Genomic DNA, 20,433 nt, shown 5'->3' on the forward strand with positions numbered 1-20,433 from the left:
AGTTGATTCACAAAATGTTATTTTTATTCAAAGAAATGGTTATATACAGTCTATAAACAAGTACACTGTAGTTATTTAACCAAACATAAACATAAAAACACACAAACATAAAAATTGGCAAAACTGGGCCAAACAACAACAACAATCTAAATACATCCAAAGCCAGGGGAATTCTTAATCCCGAAGGTCATTTTTTCCTTGAATGTGCTGTAATTGTTGAGTAGAGGCAACATTAAAGTATTGGCACATGTATTTGCCATGGGAAGTGTTGAACTGGCCAGGAAGTGAAGGCGTGGCTGAGGTTCCATACCAGCAGGAGGTATGCATGGCACACCTGTAGCAAACATGAAGACCTCCTCCAGGGTTACTTCACTTTGACTTTCTAAAAGAAGAAAGCAATTAGAAACAACATCCACAACAACTCTGGAACTGTTCATTATCATTTATGTGGATAAAATCCACCAACCTTCACAATCTAGAAGGTAGTCTGCCCAGAAAGAAAGTGTTTTTTCCTCCTGTACCCTCTTGTTGCTTCCACGTAGACTTAGCTCTGGTCGGAAGATATTCTCAATGTCCGTAGCAGATAATCTTTTATCTGACAGGCAGAGAACAGGTGTCAGCACTTCAGGATGCTGCTGCAGCACTGTTAACACCTGCAAGCTGGAAAGCCCATCCTTGAATCTGAAATACAACAACAGGTTACCAGAAAATATGAGCAGCAAGACAGCAACACCATATTTTACCACAAACAATATATATATATTTTTTGAAACCGTAACCAACGAAAACATACCTTTCAATGGCACTGTGGTTTCTGTCAATGATGTACCACCTGAGGTAGTCCTTTACAATTGACTGCTTATCCTCCACTGTCCTTACATGTTTGAAGCACCCTGCTGTCTGCAACATGGTGCTGTTCTGTACCATTAGGTCTTGAAGGATCTCCAATGAGGATGCATTGTGTATCTAAAATAAATACGATGAACTAAGTGGAAAAAACTACACCCTTCACTAAACAACAACCTCTGCTAGAATTTTACACCCTCATACCTTTTGTAACACTTTCCCTATTTCCTCATCTGTAATGTCCTCTATGCATGCGTTGAAACTGGACTGCCCTGAGATGTGGCTGACCAGATCCTTGGAGAGGAAATTTGGACCTGGTCCTCCATGTACTATGGATACAGCAATCATCTTCCCAGCCAAACTATATTCGTCCTCTCTGATTGCTGCTTATCAAAATACATAGTAATCATGTTAAATCAGTTTTTATGTTAAACAAGAATCGCATGATTGAATGATGTGGTTCCTTTAAAACACTTCACACAAAACGGTACCTGTTGAGTTGTAGACAAGGTAGCGGCTCTCTGCAGGTCCATCAAATATGGGTCGTTTGTTCAGGCTTTTCATTAAGAGTGAGAGGAATTCTCTTTTTGGGCCACCTGTATCAATACCTTCCTCAAAGAAACCTGCATCATCAGAAAACTTTACTAGGAGGTCCTTTTTTTCGGAGAAGGTTCCTCTTTTGAATCCTCTGACGGCCCCATCCCAGATGTCAGAGCGACAAATGTGAAATCTGCTGACAACATGGCGATCAATCTGAAGTGCCAGGTTTGCAATCACTTCCGAAATGGATCGCTGTTCTACCCTACCAACAAATAGATGATGATGAATAATACTTGGTGGAAGACACATTTAACCTGAAAAAAACAACAGTTGTAGTAAGTGTGGCTTGATTTCTTACTCTGGATCCTCTGAAATATCATGAGTGACAGCATCACTGTCTCCGGAGTCCTCTGAATCCTCTGCTATAATGGGTGCATACAGTTCTGTGTATTTGCTGAAAAATTAAGAAACATTTACATTTTTCATGTCTCCAAATGACTCAATCAAACGATCTTCAAATTTAGAGAGGAAAGCATCATACCTATAACTTGTAGTTTCCATTGCACGTTCTGATGTTTCTGGGCCGCCTTCTGCTTCGGATGGTACGATCTGCATGACAAACGATTTATTGGACTGGTGAGTAGAAGGGCTTAACATATAAAGGTAGGGGTATCAGATATCCTATTTATGAAGAAAGCCACTATCCCCAATTATCCCTTTTGGTCTCTAAGTCAGTGTCACATATTACTTTATGTACATTAGTTAGCTACAGAATATTTTAAGACAAAGCTACAAAAACCTATACACATACATCTTGGCCACTTTAATAAAAAAAACACTAAGGGAACTAAATAGTAGTTTCTAATATCTCTAAACATATAGTGGCAACGTATTACCATAGTTTCTGGATCACGGTGTGGAGTTTCATCAAAACCAATACTGGAACTGGTCAAGATTGGTTCAAATAGCTGAAAGTAAAAAAAGAATCCTAGTTGCACAGATTTGACTGAAATAACCTGAAATATAAGCAATATGAGTATTTCTCGTGATGAGCATCCTGACCCACACCACACTGTTACATGGCATACCATCTTTGAACTGCACGTGAGTCATGAAAACAGGTACAACATGGCAAATGTTACACTTACTACTGTATCAGCTGAATTGAATTCAGCAGCACTTCTGCTTGTGATGATCACCTCTGAATCAGACGAGTCTGAGTTTAATTGCTCAGCTGTGAAATATAAGATTAGAAAAAGATTTGAATGTATCTGAACAATGGGCCAATTTACTTATAATAATACATTTAAGATAGCTTTTTTTCTTTGGTTATTGATATCAGAATAACTTACAATTAGTAAGGAAATCTTCCACAGTACAAATGTACAATGTGAGGCGTTGCCAAGACTTCCCAACTGCATCCTTGTAGAGTTTCAGAGAGAAGGCTGTTTCTGTCCCGGGAATATTTATTACCTTTGTACCATCAGGGTAGAGCAGAAGGTAGGGACCAGCCTCTAAATGTTTGTTAAAATCTTTCATTTTCTGTACAGCTGCTTTGCGAAATTGCTCTGCATCCCACTCTGGTTGCACGACAAGGGCAAGTGTCATTCCTCTCACAGGTTTCAACACCCCATCCTTTACGTGCATAATACCAACTGAAATCTACAGAGAAAAATAGAAGTAGGTTCATTGACACATAGCAAATACATGACGGAAGGGACTACCAGCTAAACATAAGTTACCTTCACACGGCTGTCTTTCAGGGGTTCTTTTTTCTTTTTGAAAGATGATTGCCTCTCTTTCTCTTTTAAACTTCTGAAATTCAGGAATGTAGCCACTGCACTATTTCCTGTGCATCCAGTTCCTGCTTCAAACATAATTCAATCAGTTAGTTATTTTATTAAATAAAAAAGTAATACTTCTCTGATGTGACCTTGTTAAATGTAAATATGTTTCTTAAATATAGTTTTTTCTCTCCTATGTGAAAGTAAACTGAATATCTAAGACATTTGACAACGTTCTCTTAGGCTTTGGGGAAACACTGATCCACATTTTAGAAACAAAACTACTAATCCATTCATCTAGACAATAATTCCCACATTAATCGATAATTAAAAAATGTGTTAGTTGCAGCCTTTGTTTAATCATTGAGTATAGAAGATGGATAATCTAATTAAAAACAATGAAATCTTTGAATCGCTATTCACTTACCTTCACTTGTCCCAGGTCTTGCAGCATCTTTGAGAAATGTGATATTCTTGCCACATGAACTGCAGAATGCTGTTTCTGCATGCAGGTTGAACCCACAAAAAGGGCAATACATCATGTACTAATCTGTAATAAAACATTAGGTGAGCATTAGGAATGTGAACATTAAATAAATAAACCATGTAGCTACTAAACATTAACGTTATATTGTATGTGTTTAAGTGCTATGCTTCAACCAAGTAGGCTAGAGAACCTTGAACAATGTTAATCTTCCTAGTGAAGTGAGTTCTCACTCACACACACACACACACGCACACGCGCGCACACACACACACGCGCGCACGCGCGCAGGATATATATATTAAGTACTGCTAGTTGATACTTAAACGTAGGATTTGCGCGTAAATTGTAACAAGTTTAACTAACTAACGTTAGCTAAATGGCGCCACGTATCTTTTAGCTAACGTTAGTTAGTTAAACTTTAACTGTAGCCGCAAGGAATCATGTTTCACTTACTTCTTAAACGATCTGGCTATATGGCGCCACGCATCTTTTAGCTAACGTTAGTTAGTTAAACTTTAACTGTAGCCGCAAGGAATCATGTTTCACTTACTTCTTAAACGATCTGGCATCCTCCAGCTCCGTTCCTCCAAAATACGCTCGCTCCCGTGGGCGTTCCTCCAAAATACGCTCGCTCCCGTGGGCAGCTACTTCCGTTTTGGCTTTCGTGTTGTGTTGCGCCGTTCGTGTTGCGTTGCGGCATTTGCGGTTGTGATGTGGCTTTTGTATTTTGTGTTTTGGCGTTCGTGTTGTGTTGTGGCGTTTGCGTTTGTGTTGTTGCTTTTGTATTTGTCTGAACCTTCTCGGCCACCGTACTTATATATATATATTACCTTTTCATGGAATTTTAGAACACAACACTTTCTAGCGACCGTACAATAATATAAGCAGTGGCTAAATAAACTTCTCACGGCTTCTATCCAGGCCGCGCAAATCCTTCTGATGGGAGCCTCCCTGGATCCCGGCCCATCCTCTCTGTACGTTCCAAGCCGTGGCTTTAAGATAATCCAGAGCCACGTGGCACCAGAGGATAGATGAGGAGTTTGACCTCATCTGGCAAGGTCAGGAGGTGCCCCGGCAATGACTTTGTTGTGCCGCGGTAAACGAAGCTCCTTCAAATGTTGCCGCCGTGGAAAGGCACGGCGGCGACGGACGTTTCCTCACATCACATCTGGACGGGGCGTTCACTACACAAGCTTCTCTCTGTTTATCCATCGGGTTGAAGAGGTCCAGGTCGGCAGCGCATGTGGCAATCAGGAAACAAGAAACAGAGAAAAGAGAGATGGATGGAGAGTGTCAGTTGTTATTGTCTTTCTCTTGAGGGTTTTCCTACACTAAGTCCTGTTTCCATATAAGAACTTAGCCCGCTAGCCGCTAAACCCAAAGCTATCTGCTGTCGGCCCTTATGTTATTTTCAACAAATCCTTCAGGAACTGGAGGGACCCGAAGTGACGTGATTAATGGCATGCGTTTACGTGTAAATATTCTGTGCGTTGAGGATCTTTCTCAGTTGATGAGGTGTTTCTATTCATGCTGATTAAATCATCGAGCCGAGGAAAACATGAGGCAACCTTTGTTTTCTTTGCTTCAGTGCTCGGAGGTATGCAAAAAGGACAACACTCAGCTCCGACCGAGGTTGTGGTGCCATAAAGTGATGCGCGAGAGTGTCACAGTCATGGAAAAATCTGTTCTAGCAACATTAAAGTAATTATTCTGCCTCCCTTTGCACTGACTGCTCAATATCTGTGATCAAAATAGAGGATTCAAAACAATGAGCCAAACTAGAATGATGTACTTGTGCCTCACAAGCTTGAGTAATTTCCCCTGTTTCTCTCTGCCACAGTGTCACACACACACACACACACACACAGTAATGACGGTTTGCTCATTAACGTGAATCAAGGAACACATTTGACAGAGGCAGGCTCAGGGGGAAGAAACAGTGTCGCAAATGGCAGAGTGTGTGCGTACGTAGCGGCCGGTGTGGAACCCGCACTGAGACGACTGGAGAAAGGAATCCAGATGTGTTATCACTGCATTATTCTTACATGTCAGGATCAAGCGTGTGAGGCTTTAATGATCTTTGTAAAAGAAATCCAAACTGTTGGAAAAAACCAAAGTATTGCCCATATACAAATTTGGACCCTGTGAGTGTCTTTGATCAAATGTAAGCGGATTGCCAGTCATTCATCTTCTGGAGACGATGATTGGATGTGGGGAAAGACCTCACAGCCGTCACTCTTCACCTAAAAAAAAGAGAATGTTGCAGTTCTTCCTGAATGCATTCATTACTTTAGGAAGATGATTTCCCCAAAGAACAAAGACATAGCTGACGGCATTTTAGGTCATTCATGAAAAGATGACGACAATTAAATACAATAATGTGTTATAGACCCGCACCTTCCTGGGTGGAGATGGCATTTTCTGATTAGAAAATTTTTTGTTTACCCTACTGAAGAAGCATGTTAAGTAAACAGCACTACATATACTGCAGCATTCTATTCTCTAGTCGATAATCTGAGGAAGTTAGTAGGTTTTCACTTGATTCAATCCTATTAGGGAAGTGCATTCTTTAAGCTTAGTGCTACTGTACTTACAACATTCATCATTTTAAGTGTTTTGTTGTGAAAGAATCCCCCCCCCTTTTTTTCCTCTTTCTTTGATGGAACATCCAGCAAAACAGCTCAATGAGACATTTGAACGTGTGTGGCACAATGGAAAACAGGCTGCTATAGACAGCTGTTGCACAATAGCAGCTCATGAGCATTTAGTAGAGTCTTGTAGAGTTACCTTTTTCTAATTCAGAGGTTTTATGAAATATATATGATATGTATTATATTCACTCGAAAGTGGAAATGTGTGGGCGCACAGACTGAATCATAGTGAAGAATAATCTCTTACCTGATGCTTCAGTTGCAAATACCTTCTTTAAAGTTGTGGTTGACCTCCTGCAGCTTAAAATAAAAACTTGCATGATGTGGATTGAATATACAATTTCATTCTAGGGGAACCTTCTGGAGTGGTTTCACCGCCAAAGCTTCTCCTGGGAGGGAGACTGTGTCCTCGAGCTGGACGAGCACCGAGGGTGACTATATGGAACCTCAAAAATACTTGGGTGGAGACAATGAGGCAACATATTGGTTCAAGGTGTTGTTCTGGTCCCAGAAAACAACTGCGTAATGTAATTGGTGGTTGGAAGATAGCAGCGCCCCGAGTTTAACAGAACCATCCATGACAACCCAAACTGTTTATCGCGTAACTACAGCTCCTCTTCTTCAGCAGAGCGAGCGTCCACCGCACCCACTAAAGCTACGGGCTGTGCGCTACATGACGTAACTCAGCGCAGCTAACGATACACGCACCTCTGAAGGGACGTGATGATGTTCAGTGACGATGTCATTGCACGCAGCTGGTCAGACGATCGAAGAAATGCATCATAATAAAGATGCAAGCGAAACCCTCCAATGACTCTGCTCTTCATCTTTGTCCAACGCGGGCTCCACGTCTGTGCATGAGGCCGCTGATGTGAGAACAAAACGCTCGTTCCATGCAGCAGAAGAGATAAACAAGCACACAACGAGTCTTTTGGGGACCGAGGTGTCCGCTGAGTCTGCGAGGACAGCTGGAGAGCCGTGATGTTTCTTTTGTAAACCTGCCAAGAGTTGAAAGGACAGGCAGATCCCAGAATTAGGGATTAATCAAGGATTAAGCCCCTTGATTGCTGCACAAATAGATGAGAGGCCAGAGAGGAGGCCCCGTTGAATTCAGCACGACCGCATGTTATGGGCACACAAATGATTTATCAAAATGATTTGTCAAACATGCACATTCCCCAAACCGTTTCTTAAATCTTCTAGTATGAGTGAGCTCTTTGTGACAAATCTGTACTTTCTTTAAAATATTTATACTTTATGAAATGGGTCGTCTGCGTGCTGCTGAGCAAACAAAGTAATGCAAAAGAAACATGCTGCTCCACCTCGACCTCTCGGCCCCTTCTCATCACTCGTTATCCCTGCAGCAAACCTGTGACTTTTATTTTATTCCCCTTGTCCCTGTCTGCGTTTGGGTGCCAATTTAGGGAATGCTACATTTATGTCCTGGTTGTCCAGCAGACAAGGCACGGGTGGTCTCTAAAAAGTCGCGCAACGCTGAAAAGCTGCTGCAAAGATATCAACACTTGTCACTTTGTGTTTGCCTCGACACAAAAGTCGGATGGGAGAAGGAACCACTGACGGGGCTCACGTGACTTTTCGAGGCCCGAAAACAATGGCAGTCGATGGAATATGGTTTGCGCAGATGACAGGGAGGAAGGAAACTTGAACACAAAGATCCGAGTGAAGGGATCCGGGCTTGAGAGCAGGCTGCCCATTGTACAGACTCAAAGATGAGCGGAAAATGTGGACACACAAGCAGCGTGCGCTGCGAGGACAAAGAGCCAGTCACGGAGAGGAAGCAGCCTGTTAGAGGAGACGATAAGGTTCCTTTTGGGGGCAAAAGAAGCTGTGTCTGTCAAAACAGATGGCAGCTGGTAAAGAGGATTAGGCTGGTTAGTACTACCGCTTCCAACGCCACTTCAGACCGAACACAGACACGCACGAGCACTGCATCGTCTCATCCCGGCCCAATAACACCCCCACCCCCCACCTCCCCCCACCCCCCGGCTCACACTCGGCCCAGTGTCCCGAGCTGTTTTTGATGAGTAAGGGACAGCCGGGACGAGGACGAGTCGCGATGGTCATCACGGGCTCTCTTTGTATGGGAGCCCATATGCTTCCTATTGGTTGTGGTCGGGAGGGATCGCGGGGAAATAAAAGGGGGCAAGACAAGACGTTCAAATGGACAGTTTTAAACAAGAATACAATCATCTCAACAAGATTTTAGGGTGTATTTGCTTTCTCCAACTATGGCCGGATCGGTCCACGTTCTAAAAGACATCGGCGCGCCAGCATGTATGAATCTCACGAATGAACACATCGTGTCTTTGATTTACTTAGTAAGAAAAACTGAAAGTGTAGAAACACCTTGCTGTGCTGGTGTGCGGATCGAGCAGAACTGCTTCCAGCCGCTATGCTCAGATCAGATAAACTCTGCTGTGCGCATGCTTGGAGTAGATTAGTGTGTATTTAGTGAGTCCTTCCAATCCTCTCATCTCTCCGCGAGGATGCAGACATTTGCCCAAATGTCTATTGGTGTTATATTGGCACTATTTCTGTAGCGACTTCATACACGTGTCTGTTCATTAATCAGTGCATGGGAGGCTCGGGGATCACTCAAATGCACAATTCAATCTGGGCATGCTTTGTGACTAAAACGCATCCGAAAAATCCAGAGACAACATGTGTTACTTCATCAGTTGGTTGGTTTATTTATCTTTAGCAATGACACCAAATGTACTCTACTGTTTTCACTTGCTTTCATAAGAGATGCATTTTGAATTGTAAACAGTGAAAATGATAAATTGCCTTTCAGAGAACTCCTTACAAGCAGTGTATGACCAGGGAAAAGAGCACATTGCTCCTGCTCTTGCTCATCTACTTTTTTTTTTTTTAAACAATACACATCATCTTAAAGTTTTGAGTCTCTCATATTTACATAAATACAGCTGGGTCCCACGTACACCAGCAGAGACCTATGGGCTTTGTTTTTTGTTTATTTTTAATGTGTTATCACATTTTTTTTAAAGAATTATATTTACAACCAAAATGCCCCCCGGCTGCCTGCTGCCAGGGGTTGTAACACGGTTAGAATCACTTGCTTAAAATGCATTAAACTACTTATGCTTCTTGAAAGTTTACGTTGTAAGTCAACCTTATAGCAATACGTTTTTTGTTTTTTTTACTCTTAACAAATAAAGTCAAACAGAGCTCAAGCCATTCGTCTTCCCCAGAAAACCTCAAAATCATCCAAAAAAAAATGCACAACCCAAACATAATAATAACATTAAAAAAAACAATATTGCACTTAAAGGTCAGGACAGCACTGGACCTGTTTGGTGGTTAAGAGGAAAGTGAGAGCTTGTAGCTGAGTGCTTTGGAGGAGGTGAGGGTGTCTGTAAAAGCATCCAGCAAGTTGATCTAAATAAATAGGCAAACTTTTTGTACAACATGAAGCATCTTTCTTTTTTTTTCTTCCACTGAATACTAAAACCAGCAACCTCTTTGTGTATTGCTCAGTAGAACTAAGGAGTGCAGGTTGGAACCCTAAAGCATGTAAAAACAGTGAGTGTGTAGAAAAAAAAAAACAGAAGTTAAACCAAGCTGGAACACGTCACGGCGATGTCCTGAGAATACTTCCTCGATTAGTCCAGAATGAGCTACAATGTTAAAAGGAAATGTTTTTTGGGCTGCACAGAGCGTTTTCTTCTTCTTCTTCTTTTTTTCTCGTTGAATGCAGTCCTGAAAGACAGGAGGCTTTATCCCAGCTCCGCTCCGTCCGCTGTCCTTTGGCTCGTCCCTGCCTCTGTGTCTTTGTCGTCCACAGTCTCGCCATGAGCCGAGTGAGGTGAAAGCTGTTTATAGAAGCTTTTGGAGGGTGTCGGTGTTTTAAGATGCGTGTGAAAAAAGCCTTAACTTTAAATCAGACATATTGGTTGTTTTTTTTTCACCCTCGGTCATACAGTTTGAGGATGATAAAACAAACTTTGTGTCGTACCCACAGCGTCGAAGCGGCTTCACAGAGAACGTGGTAGAGGAAGGGATTTAAAGTGTGAGCATTAAGAGGCAATTAAAGAAAAGAAAAAAAAGTGAAAAACAGTACCGGACTGTCTTCATGTCTGCAGGGTTTTCAGAGCGCCCCCCTCTCCCCCCTTTTTCTCCAGTGCGTTAAATCACTCAAAAGACTGACAGCACAAAAAAGACAGACAGTGATCAGACGAGCGTCCGGCTCCCGGCTCCGCCCCCTCGTTGGTGGGCTTCCGGGTCTTTTGTGTCGCCCATCCGTCTATTCATCGGTCCATTCATTCATCCTTCCACCCGGTAACTGTGTAAAACTACATTCCTTTGCAGTGCCACCGCTCTTTGCTGCGTCCTCTCACACACACACACACACACACACACCATAACAGGCAAAAAATAAAAACATCATAGTGGACAGGATGACATACACAAAGCAATTTGTAAAAAAAGAAGAAAAAAAAAAGCAAAACAAAGACCCTCGCATCCCACCCACCCCTCTCTACTTTTTTTCAAGTCTGACCCTTTCTCTTTTTTTTCTCTCTCTCTCTCATCGTCATGTTCCCCTCCTCCTTTGATCGTCTTCTGGTGTCTTATGAGGAAGATGAAGTCGAGGTGGAGGTGGCCTTTTTTTGGTTGATTAAGTCCACGTAAAGTTCTGAGCGGAGGAAGCGGGGGTATGAGTCTTTCTCCATCAGCCCGTATATCCGCCTCTGTGCCAGCTCGAAGCAGGAGCGTGTCACATTCTGCAGGTTGTCCTTAGTGTGGTCTCTGGTGTACGAATCCAGATTTACCTGGTGAGGAAAACCACAAAACCAGTAAGAGAGGTGTAACATAATGTGACTTTGAAGAAATGTGAGAAGGGGGGCTGTTTCCATTCCATTTCCTTTCTTCAGAGGTCCATGCGTGCCGTGCACTCACCTCTTTACAAGACTGGATAGCGATGTACTCTGCAAAGATTTTTTTGGCTTTTGACGCCATCTTGGATTGCGACTTGACCTTCTTGTATTCTTCGCATGCGAGCCAGAATTCCAGATTCTCCTCGCTGAACTCGGTGCGAAGGAAAGCTCTGAACGCTGCCAGACCATCTGAGGGAAAGCAGAGAGGAGGATGAGAACAAACAAGAGGAGAGTTGACTTGAGCGCCATGGCAACCGCACAGCCCGAGCTTCTCCTCGGAGTTTGAGCGCCCTAAATAGCTCTGTGACGGCCATTCGAGTCATGTGGTCGGAATAAAGTTAGATACTGAAACCCCCTGAATAACGCCGGAGAACTTATTGAGGTGCTCAAGATCATTTCACACATCAGCCGCCCTCCAAGCGTAACTTTCTCCTCCCATTCCCCTTTGCACATGCTGCGGATGAACAATGAGACGTGTGTGGGGGGGGGGAAACGGCTAATTCTGGCACTTGGGGCTTTTTTTTCCAGTTTCAGTCAATGACTTGAGGGCAAAGGCATCCAGGAGAAAGAATAGCAGGAAGCCGTGTCCACCCACTTCTCCCGTCTGCACCTTTCCGTTCCCATGAATCACGCACGCTGATTTAGCAGAGCCAGCGCGAGCCGTCAGCTCTTACCTCATTCTGGTAAGCAGGAGTGAGGTAAGAGGTGGAGAACAGGGAAAAGGGGCCAACGGAGCCCAAATAAGGTCCAGATGTAGGGCCGGATTTGTATCAGCTTTTCAAACAAATTGTGGAAGAGGATACAAAAAAAAACAGCAAAACCGTTTGCATTTATCAGTCTTGACTCCTTCCTTTGCAACGCATAGACTCTGTCCGGTGGGATTAGGAAAACTTCACTGCAGCACTGTGTGTGTGTGTGTGTGTGTGTGTGTGTGTGTGAGTGTGTGATCCATACAGGAGCCCTTGCATGCATCCTTTGACCGCCATCCTCCCCCACCAGCTAAAGAGAGCACTGTATGCCCACATTCACCCACTCCCGAGGAAATATTGCACTGAATCAGTTCAAACTCTCAAAACAAAAAGAAAGAGAGCTGATTTCGATGTACGCAAAGGAGGAAGAAGATGAAAGACAAAAGAGAAGAAAAAAAAAAGAATGAAATGAATTATATGTAACTTACATTTGTGAGTCAGCAGCTTGTCAAGTGAGTCCCCCCATTTCAGTGCTTCCTCCGGGGTGGGCCTGCAGATAAAAGCAGAGCGATTCTTTAACAAGCCCATCTCAGCCAGGTTTCTCATTGTGTGACCCATCCGCAGGACTTTGTTGGATAGATGAGTGGAGACGGAGTCGGTAATTCCTCTCTGCTGCTTCCTTTCGCTCTAGGCTGTGACTACTGTTCCTTCACCCCCCCCGCCTCAATCGCTCTGCGCTCTGTGAGAGCCAAGGACGCTGAGAGCCATGAGTTTCTGCTTCAGCCTGGTGGGGGGAGGCTTTTATATTCCCACCGACTGCAAGTGGCAAGGCAGGAAAGGAGGGGCTCCCGTCGGCCAATGGGGATGTTCGAAGTGGTTTAGACACCTCCTCCCCCCACCAGTGTCTGTCTGCCCCCTGCTGCCTCTCATTCTTCCTCTTCACAGCTCACTGTAATCCACATCCAAAGCTTTACTTGACTCAGTAAGAAAAATGTGGCTTACGGAGTTTCGGGGTACATTTTTGGCCAGTTTGGAAATTAGTTTGTGCCGTTTTAAATTAGATTACAGTTACAGAAATGTGTTCTGACAAATCAACAAAAATAGTATTTGTTGTCGTTGCGGTTGTGAACTGTTATGTCTTTTAAAACTCGAACATGTGAAGAAGCTGCTTGGAAAACTGCACTTGCAGGTTTATAAAATAAATGAGTCCAATAATCAATGACGTGATATTTTCTATGTAAGACATTTACTATGGAAGCCTGTTACCAAAGGTTCCTTAAGCTAAAGTAAGCGGGCAGAAACTATGGTAAATATCTTAAGCTCTGATTTACATGATATTCGACCCAAATAAAACACCCAAACAACCCCCCGTCAGATATGCCACAGTTACACCAAGATGCGCTTCGTGCCTTTTATTCATTTCATTCATGCCACCGACCAAACCCAGTCTTACTCACACCCACAATGCGCATGCTGTCAGGAAGTGGCCACTTACTTGACTGACTTCATAGATTTGTCTAACTTGCTGGCTGGGTTGCTTCCTGGGGATTCATTCCTCCTCCGCAGGAAAGCCAGCCGGTTCTTCATGTCTTTGGCCCTGGATGAAGGGAAGAGTGACGAGAGAGAACGGAGGGAGAGAGAGAGAGAGGGCGAAGAGCGAGAGAAAGATTTGTGATTACAGAGAGAAGGGGGGACGTCGAGGTAGGACAAAGGAGGGGGAAATGGAAAGAGGGTGAAAGGATTGATAGAGGAGGTGGACACAAAAAAAAAAGACATGGGAAGAAAGTGTGTTGAGTCCAAAGTCCAAAGTCCACAATCAAGACAATCCAAGGCATGGGAGTCACCAATTAAGTTCTTCAGCAGTGTAAATCCACATGAAAATCAAACCCGCAAAACCCAGAAAAGTGGAAAATAAATGTCTCGCTGTGTACATTTTAGTCTTCAGCCAGGTGTGTTGGTACGCAGGGACAGAGCTTTTCCAAAAGGCGGATGTCAAGATCCCTTTTCGCTCGCTCCGCGTCGGCGTCTCGCCTGTCAATCTGATAGCGCTAACAGCCTCTCCTAAAGATGTGTCCCTGGCAGGTTCCTCGGCAGGGACTGAGCGAATGTGGCAGCGAAGGAGGAGAGAGACTCAATCCTCACTCCTCTGTTTCATCACGCCAGTCTCCATGTGCCTAGAGGGGTTGCTGAGAGGGAGCTGACCCAGGACTGAGGTAACAGGGCACAGTGACCTCCTCACTCCTCTACTTCCCTGCAGCGGCAGCGGCAGCATGCGACCCCCCCCCCCCTGACCGGCCACCTCACCTGTTTCACCTTTTCTCTATCTCACACACACACACACACACTCGTCTGCACATGCGCCACCTCAAATCTCACACAAGGAGATCCACCTATCCTGAGTCCCCATGGGTTCCTTCGGGAACCTGCGCATTTCCCACAATCCCATGGTACGTGTCCTGGCTTTTCCCGACCTGGAGCACGTGCCGCCTCATTGGGATGTGACCTCGCTCAACACCCATTTCCTGAGTCCCCGCTTTTGATTTCCACTGTGGATTGGCTGGCCCGCTAATAATGCAGCGCACACTCACTGGCCCTAATCACTGCAAGCTGTGCCGCTGCCAACCGGCGAACCCCCAGGAGGGCATGTGCACCCCAAATTAAGAAACAAGGCTTCCAGTTATAGACACTTATCGTTCCAACGTGCGCACTCGGGAGGGGGGGGGGCTAGGAGGTGGAGGGAGAGGGGAAGAGCACACAACTGCGGATTAGCGCTAACACTGCACATGAACGCTTCCTAGAAAGGAGTGGGGGGGAGTTGGGGAGGGGGGGGGTGGAAGGACGTCCACGGAAACATGTCAAAGAAACCCCCCTGCACACCTGTGCCAACACTTCACCGGTGCTTTCATGCCAGTCGCAGATGTTGGAAAACTCCCAGTGTCCAACCAGTTGGTGCAGGCGTATGTGACGTGGGCGGTGGGCGGTGGAGAGGTGGAGAGGCGGAGAGTTTGTGCGTTGTGTAAACGTGAGGCGGTCACACAACGCGGCACGGCGAGCCGAACAGGCAACACAGTTTTTCCAACCGCCGCGGGACAGGAAAGGTAGAAGCGTGACCTTAAACGTGACACGACACGACTGCATGAGCTGTTGGAAGCTGAATAGCTCCTTGGAACGTCGGGATGAGTGTGACTTTGTGGCTCGTATTGATTTGGGTGTGTTTTAGGTTTGGGTTCAGTTGGATGCGGATTGATTCAGTCGACCCAGAGAGAGAGCTTTTTGGGAGGGGGGGGGGGGGCGGTAAGAGAGGGGAATGGCGAAATGGGCAACTTATAAAATGAATTTATTACCAATAACAATAAACGCACAAATGGTGCGGATCTAGAAAAAGCTTAGTGGGAAATTGTTTCCTTATCACAAGCAAAGAAAAAAAAGGAATTTTAAGTAAGGCTAAAGGAAGCAGCCGAGATGTCAACAGAGAATTAAACAATCAAAAATTGATTCCACATCTAATCCTAAGGACGTCCGTACAGCATCCCTAGTGGAGCGATGACTCATCCATTGATTGAACTCACATAAGCAAACACAATCCAGACCTCTCTTTCGTCTGAACAAAACAGGGAGCTCTAATAATGGATCCCTGTGAATAGCTCCCACTTGCCAGCCTAAAGGTCATTACTACCAAATAAAAACTACCTTGCTGTTAAATAAGCTCGTAACACCCGAGCGGGATTCATTAGCCGGTTCTAATTTTAGGTTGCACTCGAGGCAATTAGGTCTTGAGCTTTGCATGTGTTGACTGAGTCTTTTGTTTTGCCAGTGCCATGTGAGGAAGACAAGCGTTTTATACGGACCGGGATATATTTGTTGGCCCGATAAAAGACGCTTTATTGTGTCTGGTTTCCTACAGGCTGAGCCTGTGTGGCTATGATGCGACAATGATGTCATAGAGACGTTTTAAGAGAACTGTATGTTTCTACCCTGCCACCATGTGGGTGTCAATGGATATTGCAACAAACAACAAACCTTTCCCACTTGAGCTCAATTTATACCACGTTTATTTTCAGAAACTCAAATCCAGCACAATTCTTGAAAAACAAGCGATCCATTTTACACACTATGTAGATGCCTCTTTCTAAGCTAAACACAAACTGCACAGACAGTTCTTCTTTTGTAATTCTGCACGTTAGCTGCAGGAGGTGCGAGACTGATCCATCAATTGATGAATTAGCTCAATGGGAGTCAACAGAAACTCAAAGATATTGAGGAGGAATCCACATAAATCCCCTCCCTCGATGGGAGCAGACACAGTCTGCATCCTCCAGTGATGCACGTGTCCTCCAGCGGTAGACAGCTGAGATGTGCAATAAATACCAGCTGCCTTGGGAAAAATAAAGAGGGAAACACTAATAGCACGTTGCGTGAACGTTCCTCGTGGTGAAAGTCCCACTTCTTAAGTTAGACTGTGATGATGCCCTCTTCAAAACCACCACAGGTTACAGACAAGGCCACAGTTTCACTTGGACTTGAGTCTACTTTGAGAGCAGAGTCAAAGACGCTGTACCCTGAGCTCTCGGGCACCTGTGCTCTTCATCTGCCAATGATGGATCTCGGAGTCATAGAGGGTCTGAGAGAGAGCGCTTCATGTGCTCGAGTGAAGGAGCCAGAGGTCTAACAGGTCCGCAATTATCCCGCAGGCTTCCGCACTCTTTATTCCCTCTTTGCTTGGCTCACATTAGACGCAATAATAGCCCGCCGCCGGCTATTCCTGGTGCTCCGAAAAGTAGGCCGCACTCCCGGGGAAAGGCTGCGGGAGCACATGGTCGAGAGCCGCAGACAGACAGACAGACAGACAGACAGACATGCCGCGGACCTTGATGTCCCATGCAGGCAGAGTCCAAACCCACTGCTCCACCCTCACCCCACTTTTGTTGCGTCTGCCGCGCGAGGCTTAGCTGCACACAATGGGAGAAGTCCGCCCTTTGCAAAGCCCCGGCACCAACGAGTTCAAAAGAGCGACCTGAAATGCAGGTGACGAGACGGTGTTTTCATGCCCTCAGGCATTTTTCTATTTACAGAAGGCTTGCGTGCCTGGGGAGGGAATAGTGGACGGGCCACACAAACAGCACTATGCACCGTTTGTGTACCTGAGTCCGTGCGAGCACAGCGGGTCAAGGGTTGTGTCAGTGTGTGTTTGTGAACACACAAACGGCTGTACTTTCTCCATAGACATAGGAGAGTCCCGAGATGTGACGGCTCAAAAAGCGCAAGGTGCCCCTTGACAGCATGACAGAACATTGAGAAGAAAAAAAAGAGAATTGTCCTCGATTCAATCGGTGAATGTTCCCTCATTCACAGTCTCACTCAATCGAGACCCAAAAAAAGGAGCTCTATTTCTGCGCTAACTCACCTTCCTACCCACACAGACCACATGAGCAATCCTATTCCTGAAATCCAGGCTGCGTATAATAAGAAAAAAGGGGCAGCCTCAAATTAGAACTTAGAGCCGCTTCCCACCAAAATAGCGCTTCAGCCTCGCGGGGTTACCTTCACCCTCACTGCGACCGTCAGATGAGATCCACCAAGAGGTCACATAGCTTCCTACCAGCATTGATTCCTATGGGGCAGCCCCCTCACCTGCCTTCCGATTCAATGCAATTATAGTGCAGCGGAGGCACACAAACACACACACACACACACACATCCACTGCCTCGCTCTTACCTTTCCAGGTACTTCTCTGAGAAATCAACCATAGTGTGAAACATGGGTGCCGGCCTGTACGCAGGTTCACTTGTTGTGTGTAGGAATTAGACTGCATGTAAGCGTGGGTCAGGAGGACCGGTGCTCGGGGCCCGAAGGGGTTTGTTTGACAATCACATTCCTCTAACCTCTGAGAGGATATGCTGGAGCTTTATATAGTCTGGGGGGGGGGGGGGTTTGGGGAGGGGGTGGGGGGGGGGGGGGGTCTGGGGAAGGCGGACCATGGGCTCGACCAATCACCACGCAGTGTTTAGAGAGGACAGATTCCTTCCACGGGGGCCTGGATGTTTTGTCTTTCAGTTTTATGGGTTAGTAAGTGGAGATGACATTTGTCTTTCTGGCAAAGAAAAGTGACTCGACTACTGAAATGATCTCTTCATCTGTCCCAGATGAGGAGCAGCGGTTGAGCGCCCGTCAATTTGCGGTAAAGTTGCATTGTGGGTAATGTGGTAAATCCTTTTTCACAAGCAAAAAAAACAATGTGCAGTGCTAAATGGCTGGAGCACAATTTGAAAGTACTATATTTCTTTATCGTACAATAAATATGTTAAACATTGCAGAACAGTGGCAGGAATCTGAAGCTTGATTATGGATTTAAGGAGCATATTCCAGTTGATTGCCAGTTGAATTATGCCTCCAACTTAAGTCAAGGGAAACTGGACCACTATTTAGAGTTCATCGTCATCCAACGTGATCAGTTTGACTGACTAGTAGTGAGCAACGTAAACATCCATGTGAAGTCCACAGCTCAAGGTCCAGTTGCTTTTTCCTGGTATTTCTTTATTAGGTGATGAGATTATCCAATGACAGGAAGTCTTTGATTCAGTACTTGAATCTCAATCTGTGTTTCCTGCCTTCATGACTAAATTCTATACCAGTATTATTCAGTGAACTATTGGTATCCCTGTAAACTTAAAGAAATCCGTCAACTTCTTATGTTTCTGCACGTTACTCTCATGCACTTTCTTCATGTGTTTATAGCTTTATTGCTACTAGTAACTACCAGATGGAAAGAAAGAGAATTTTGCAGGGAGGCATTGCTCGGGGAAGCAGAACACCTGGACGGAGTAAAAACAAAAGGTGATGATAAAGCGGACAATTTCAGGAAAACAGCTGTGCTTGAACCCAGAGGAAGTCAAATGAGCAGCAAGGCGAGAAGAAAAGAGTGAAGGAAATGAGAAAATGTGGAAAAGTAGGGAGAGTGCAGGGAGAAAGAAGTAGAGCAGGAGAGCAGGGACCAGACTGGCGTCTTTGTCATTGTTAATGACGCATGAGAGGCACGGTGCTTGGTTGGTGCGGGGGAGGACGTCTCAAAGAGGACACGAGTTATGTTCTCTGACATTTAACTTCCACCTTTAAGTGAATAACGCTATTCTATTCTATAAGCGGTATTTTAATTGTGTTTCGGGACAAGTTTTGATCAAACTTCCTCTCAGAAATGCTGATGATGGTTATTAGGGGAAGAAGAAGAAGTTTGTTTACAGCCATGTTACCACTAACTGCCCAACGTGACCACTTCATAAAGTGTGAGAAGGAAACAATCCAAAACAAACCGCATAATGGACACGGCAGGAGTGGAAATACCTTGATTGGTATGATTGGGTCATTTCTGGTACAGCCCCTAGCTTCTATATACTGGCTGCATCGGCTTGTTTCTATGCTACATATCAAAAATAATTTCCTTCACGCTTGGTTATGTAGAAAGTCTGAAATGTCTATGAGTAGCAGAAAAATATTTAGTTTGGATTCCTTGGAGTTACACAGAAAGATATTGCATTGAGGGTGTGTTTATTGGTTTGGCTTAATATTATTCAGTAGAGCATTGCCCCCCCCCCCCCCTCCCCCCTCAGAGGTAGGTTTACAGTGTGGCATTATGAAAGATGGTAGTAAATGGGTAAAATACTGCAAGATGAAAGAATCTTCATGAGAGAATGCAGAATGAAGACAAGTGGGTAAACATGTCATGCGCTCTGAAATATTTGAGACATCCTTTTTGATATTAACCAATGATTATCTCAAAGGGTCGCAATCAATAACATGAAGGAACTTTAAGAACAATAAGTTGTTCGGAAAATGCAGGTTTTCGGAGAACGGTTCTGATTTTTTTTTTAAACAAATCAGTATCCACTGCAGACACAGAGGGATGTGAAATGTAATATAAGATGAGCCAACACCATGAATCATGGTTTGTTTTCCTACTGCTGGACAGCAAAACCCTGTTTGCTAACCCTGACCTATGACCTATGTCAACACATGCTGTCAAGCTGAGTTGCTATTTGATGTCATGAGTCAAATCGTCAGGTACATATTACACAGAGGAAATACCACCTCGATTGTTGTTCTGTGTATCACGACTCAAGCTCAATACAATAAAAAGATTCCTTGTTGGGATCTATTTCAATTTCAATTTATTTCAAGTCAAACTAGTAAATTAAAAAGAAAAAAAGTAAAACAACCTCTGTCCGCGCGAAATGTCAAAGCTGTTTCGCGGGTACACGTCCGTGTTTTTAATGCAAATGAAGCCGTGCTGGAGCTGTTGGCAGCAGCTGACAGACGCGCAAAAAACACTGTGGACTCAGGAAAAAGGGCTGTGGAATCTTAATCACTTAATCTACTGGCTAAACTCAACACCACACAAAAACACAGCGTGTGCGCAGAGGAACGGGGCCCCGGCCGGGCCCGAGGACAGCCTCTCTCACGGCGTGAAATGCGCTTTCATCTCTCGCGTGAACAAGGCCCCGCTGAACAGCTGACGAATCAGCGAG

At 44.7% G+C, this 20,433-nt stretch overlaps 2 protein-coding genes across 9 annotated transcripts in view; both read right to left on the minus strand.

The window, feature by feature from the left end:
• Positions 1–6: 6 nt before the first annotated feature.
• On the minus strand, positions 7–4,456 carry LOC119197140 (G2/M phase-specific E3 ubiquitin-protein ligase-like). 2 transcript variants are annotated; one of them, XM_037453193.2, is made up of 13 exons: positions 4,208–4,456; positions 3,598–3,720; positions 3,129–3,250; positions 2,739–3,048; positions 2,535–2,620; positions 2,283–2,354; positions 1,928–1,995; positions 1,745–1,840; positions 1,338–1,648; positions 1,051–1,229; positions 794–966; positions 467–681; positions 7–382 (listed from the first exon to the last, which is right to left on the minus strand). In XM_037453193.2, the coding sequence occupies exons 2-13, from the start codon at positions 3,710–3,712 to the stop codon at positions 147–149; spliced, it is 1,983 nt and encodes a 660-aa protein (XP_037309090.2). In that variant the 5' UTR covers positions 3,713–3,720; positions 4,208–4,456; the 3' UTR covers positions 7–146. The 2 variants fall into 2 exon arrangements, with proteins under 2 accessions (XP_037309090.2, XP_037309089.2); XM_037453192.2 differs by having other exon boundaries at positions 3,129–3,253.
• Positions 4,457–8,995: 4,539 nt separating this feature from the next.
• Positions 8,996–20,433, minus strand: part of rgs3a (regulator of G protein signaling 3a) — a 97,779-nt gene continuing 86,341 nt past the window's right edge. For 5 of the 7 annotated variants that reach the window (XM_062558999.1, XM_037483806.2, XM_037483807.2 and 2 more), the window contains 4 exons: positions 13,409–13,510; positions 12,402–12,463; positions 11,247–11,413; positions 8,996–11,119 (listed from right to left, as the gene is read on the minus strand). In XM_062558999.1, coding sequence (XP_062414983.1) covers positions 10,919–11,119; positions 11,247–11,413; positions 12,402–12,463; positions 13,409–13,510 — 532 coding nt within the window. In that variant the 3' untranslated portion in view covers positions 8,996–10,918. Of the gene's footprint in view, positions 11,120–11,246; positions 11,414–12,401; positions 12,464–13,408; positions 13,511–13,844; positions 14,147–17,629; positions 17,786–20,433 lie in introns of those variants that run through there. The other 2 variants (XM_037483811.2, XM_037483812.2) reach the window with 2 other exon arrangements.

The sequence above is a fragment of the Pungitius pungitius genome, chromosome 18, assembly GCF_949316345.1.
Source record: "Pungitius pungitius chromosome 18, fPunPun2.1, whole genome shotgun sequence".
NCBI lineage: Eukaryota > Metazoa > Chordata > Actinopteri > Perciformes > Gasterosteidae > Pungitius > Pungitius pungitius.

What these genes read in the sequence shown, in the direction of transcription:
- LOC119197140 (XM_037453192.2), bottom strand. Translation starts at nt 3,712, where the DNA reads ATGATGTATTGCCCTTTTTGTGGGTTCAACCTGCATGCAGAAACAGCA. An exon ending in TGAAAGACAGCCGTGTGAAG is followed by an intron (nt 3,049 to 3,128) that starts GTAACTTATGTT and finishes TTTTCTCTGTAG; the next exon opens with ATTTCAGTTGGTATTATGCA. An exon ending in ATGGAAACTACAAGTTATAG is followed by an intron (nt 1,841 to 1,927) that starts GTATGATGCTTT and finishes TTAATTTTTCAG; the next exon opens with CAAATACACAGAACTGTATG.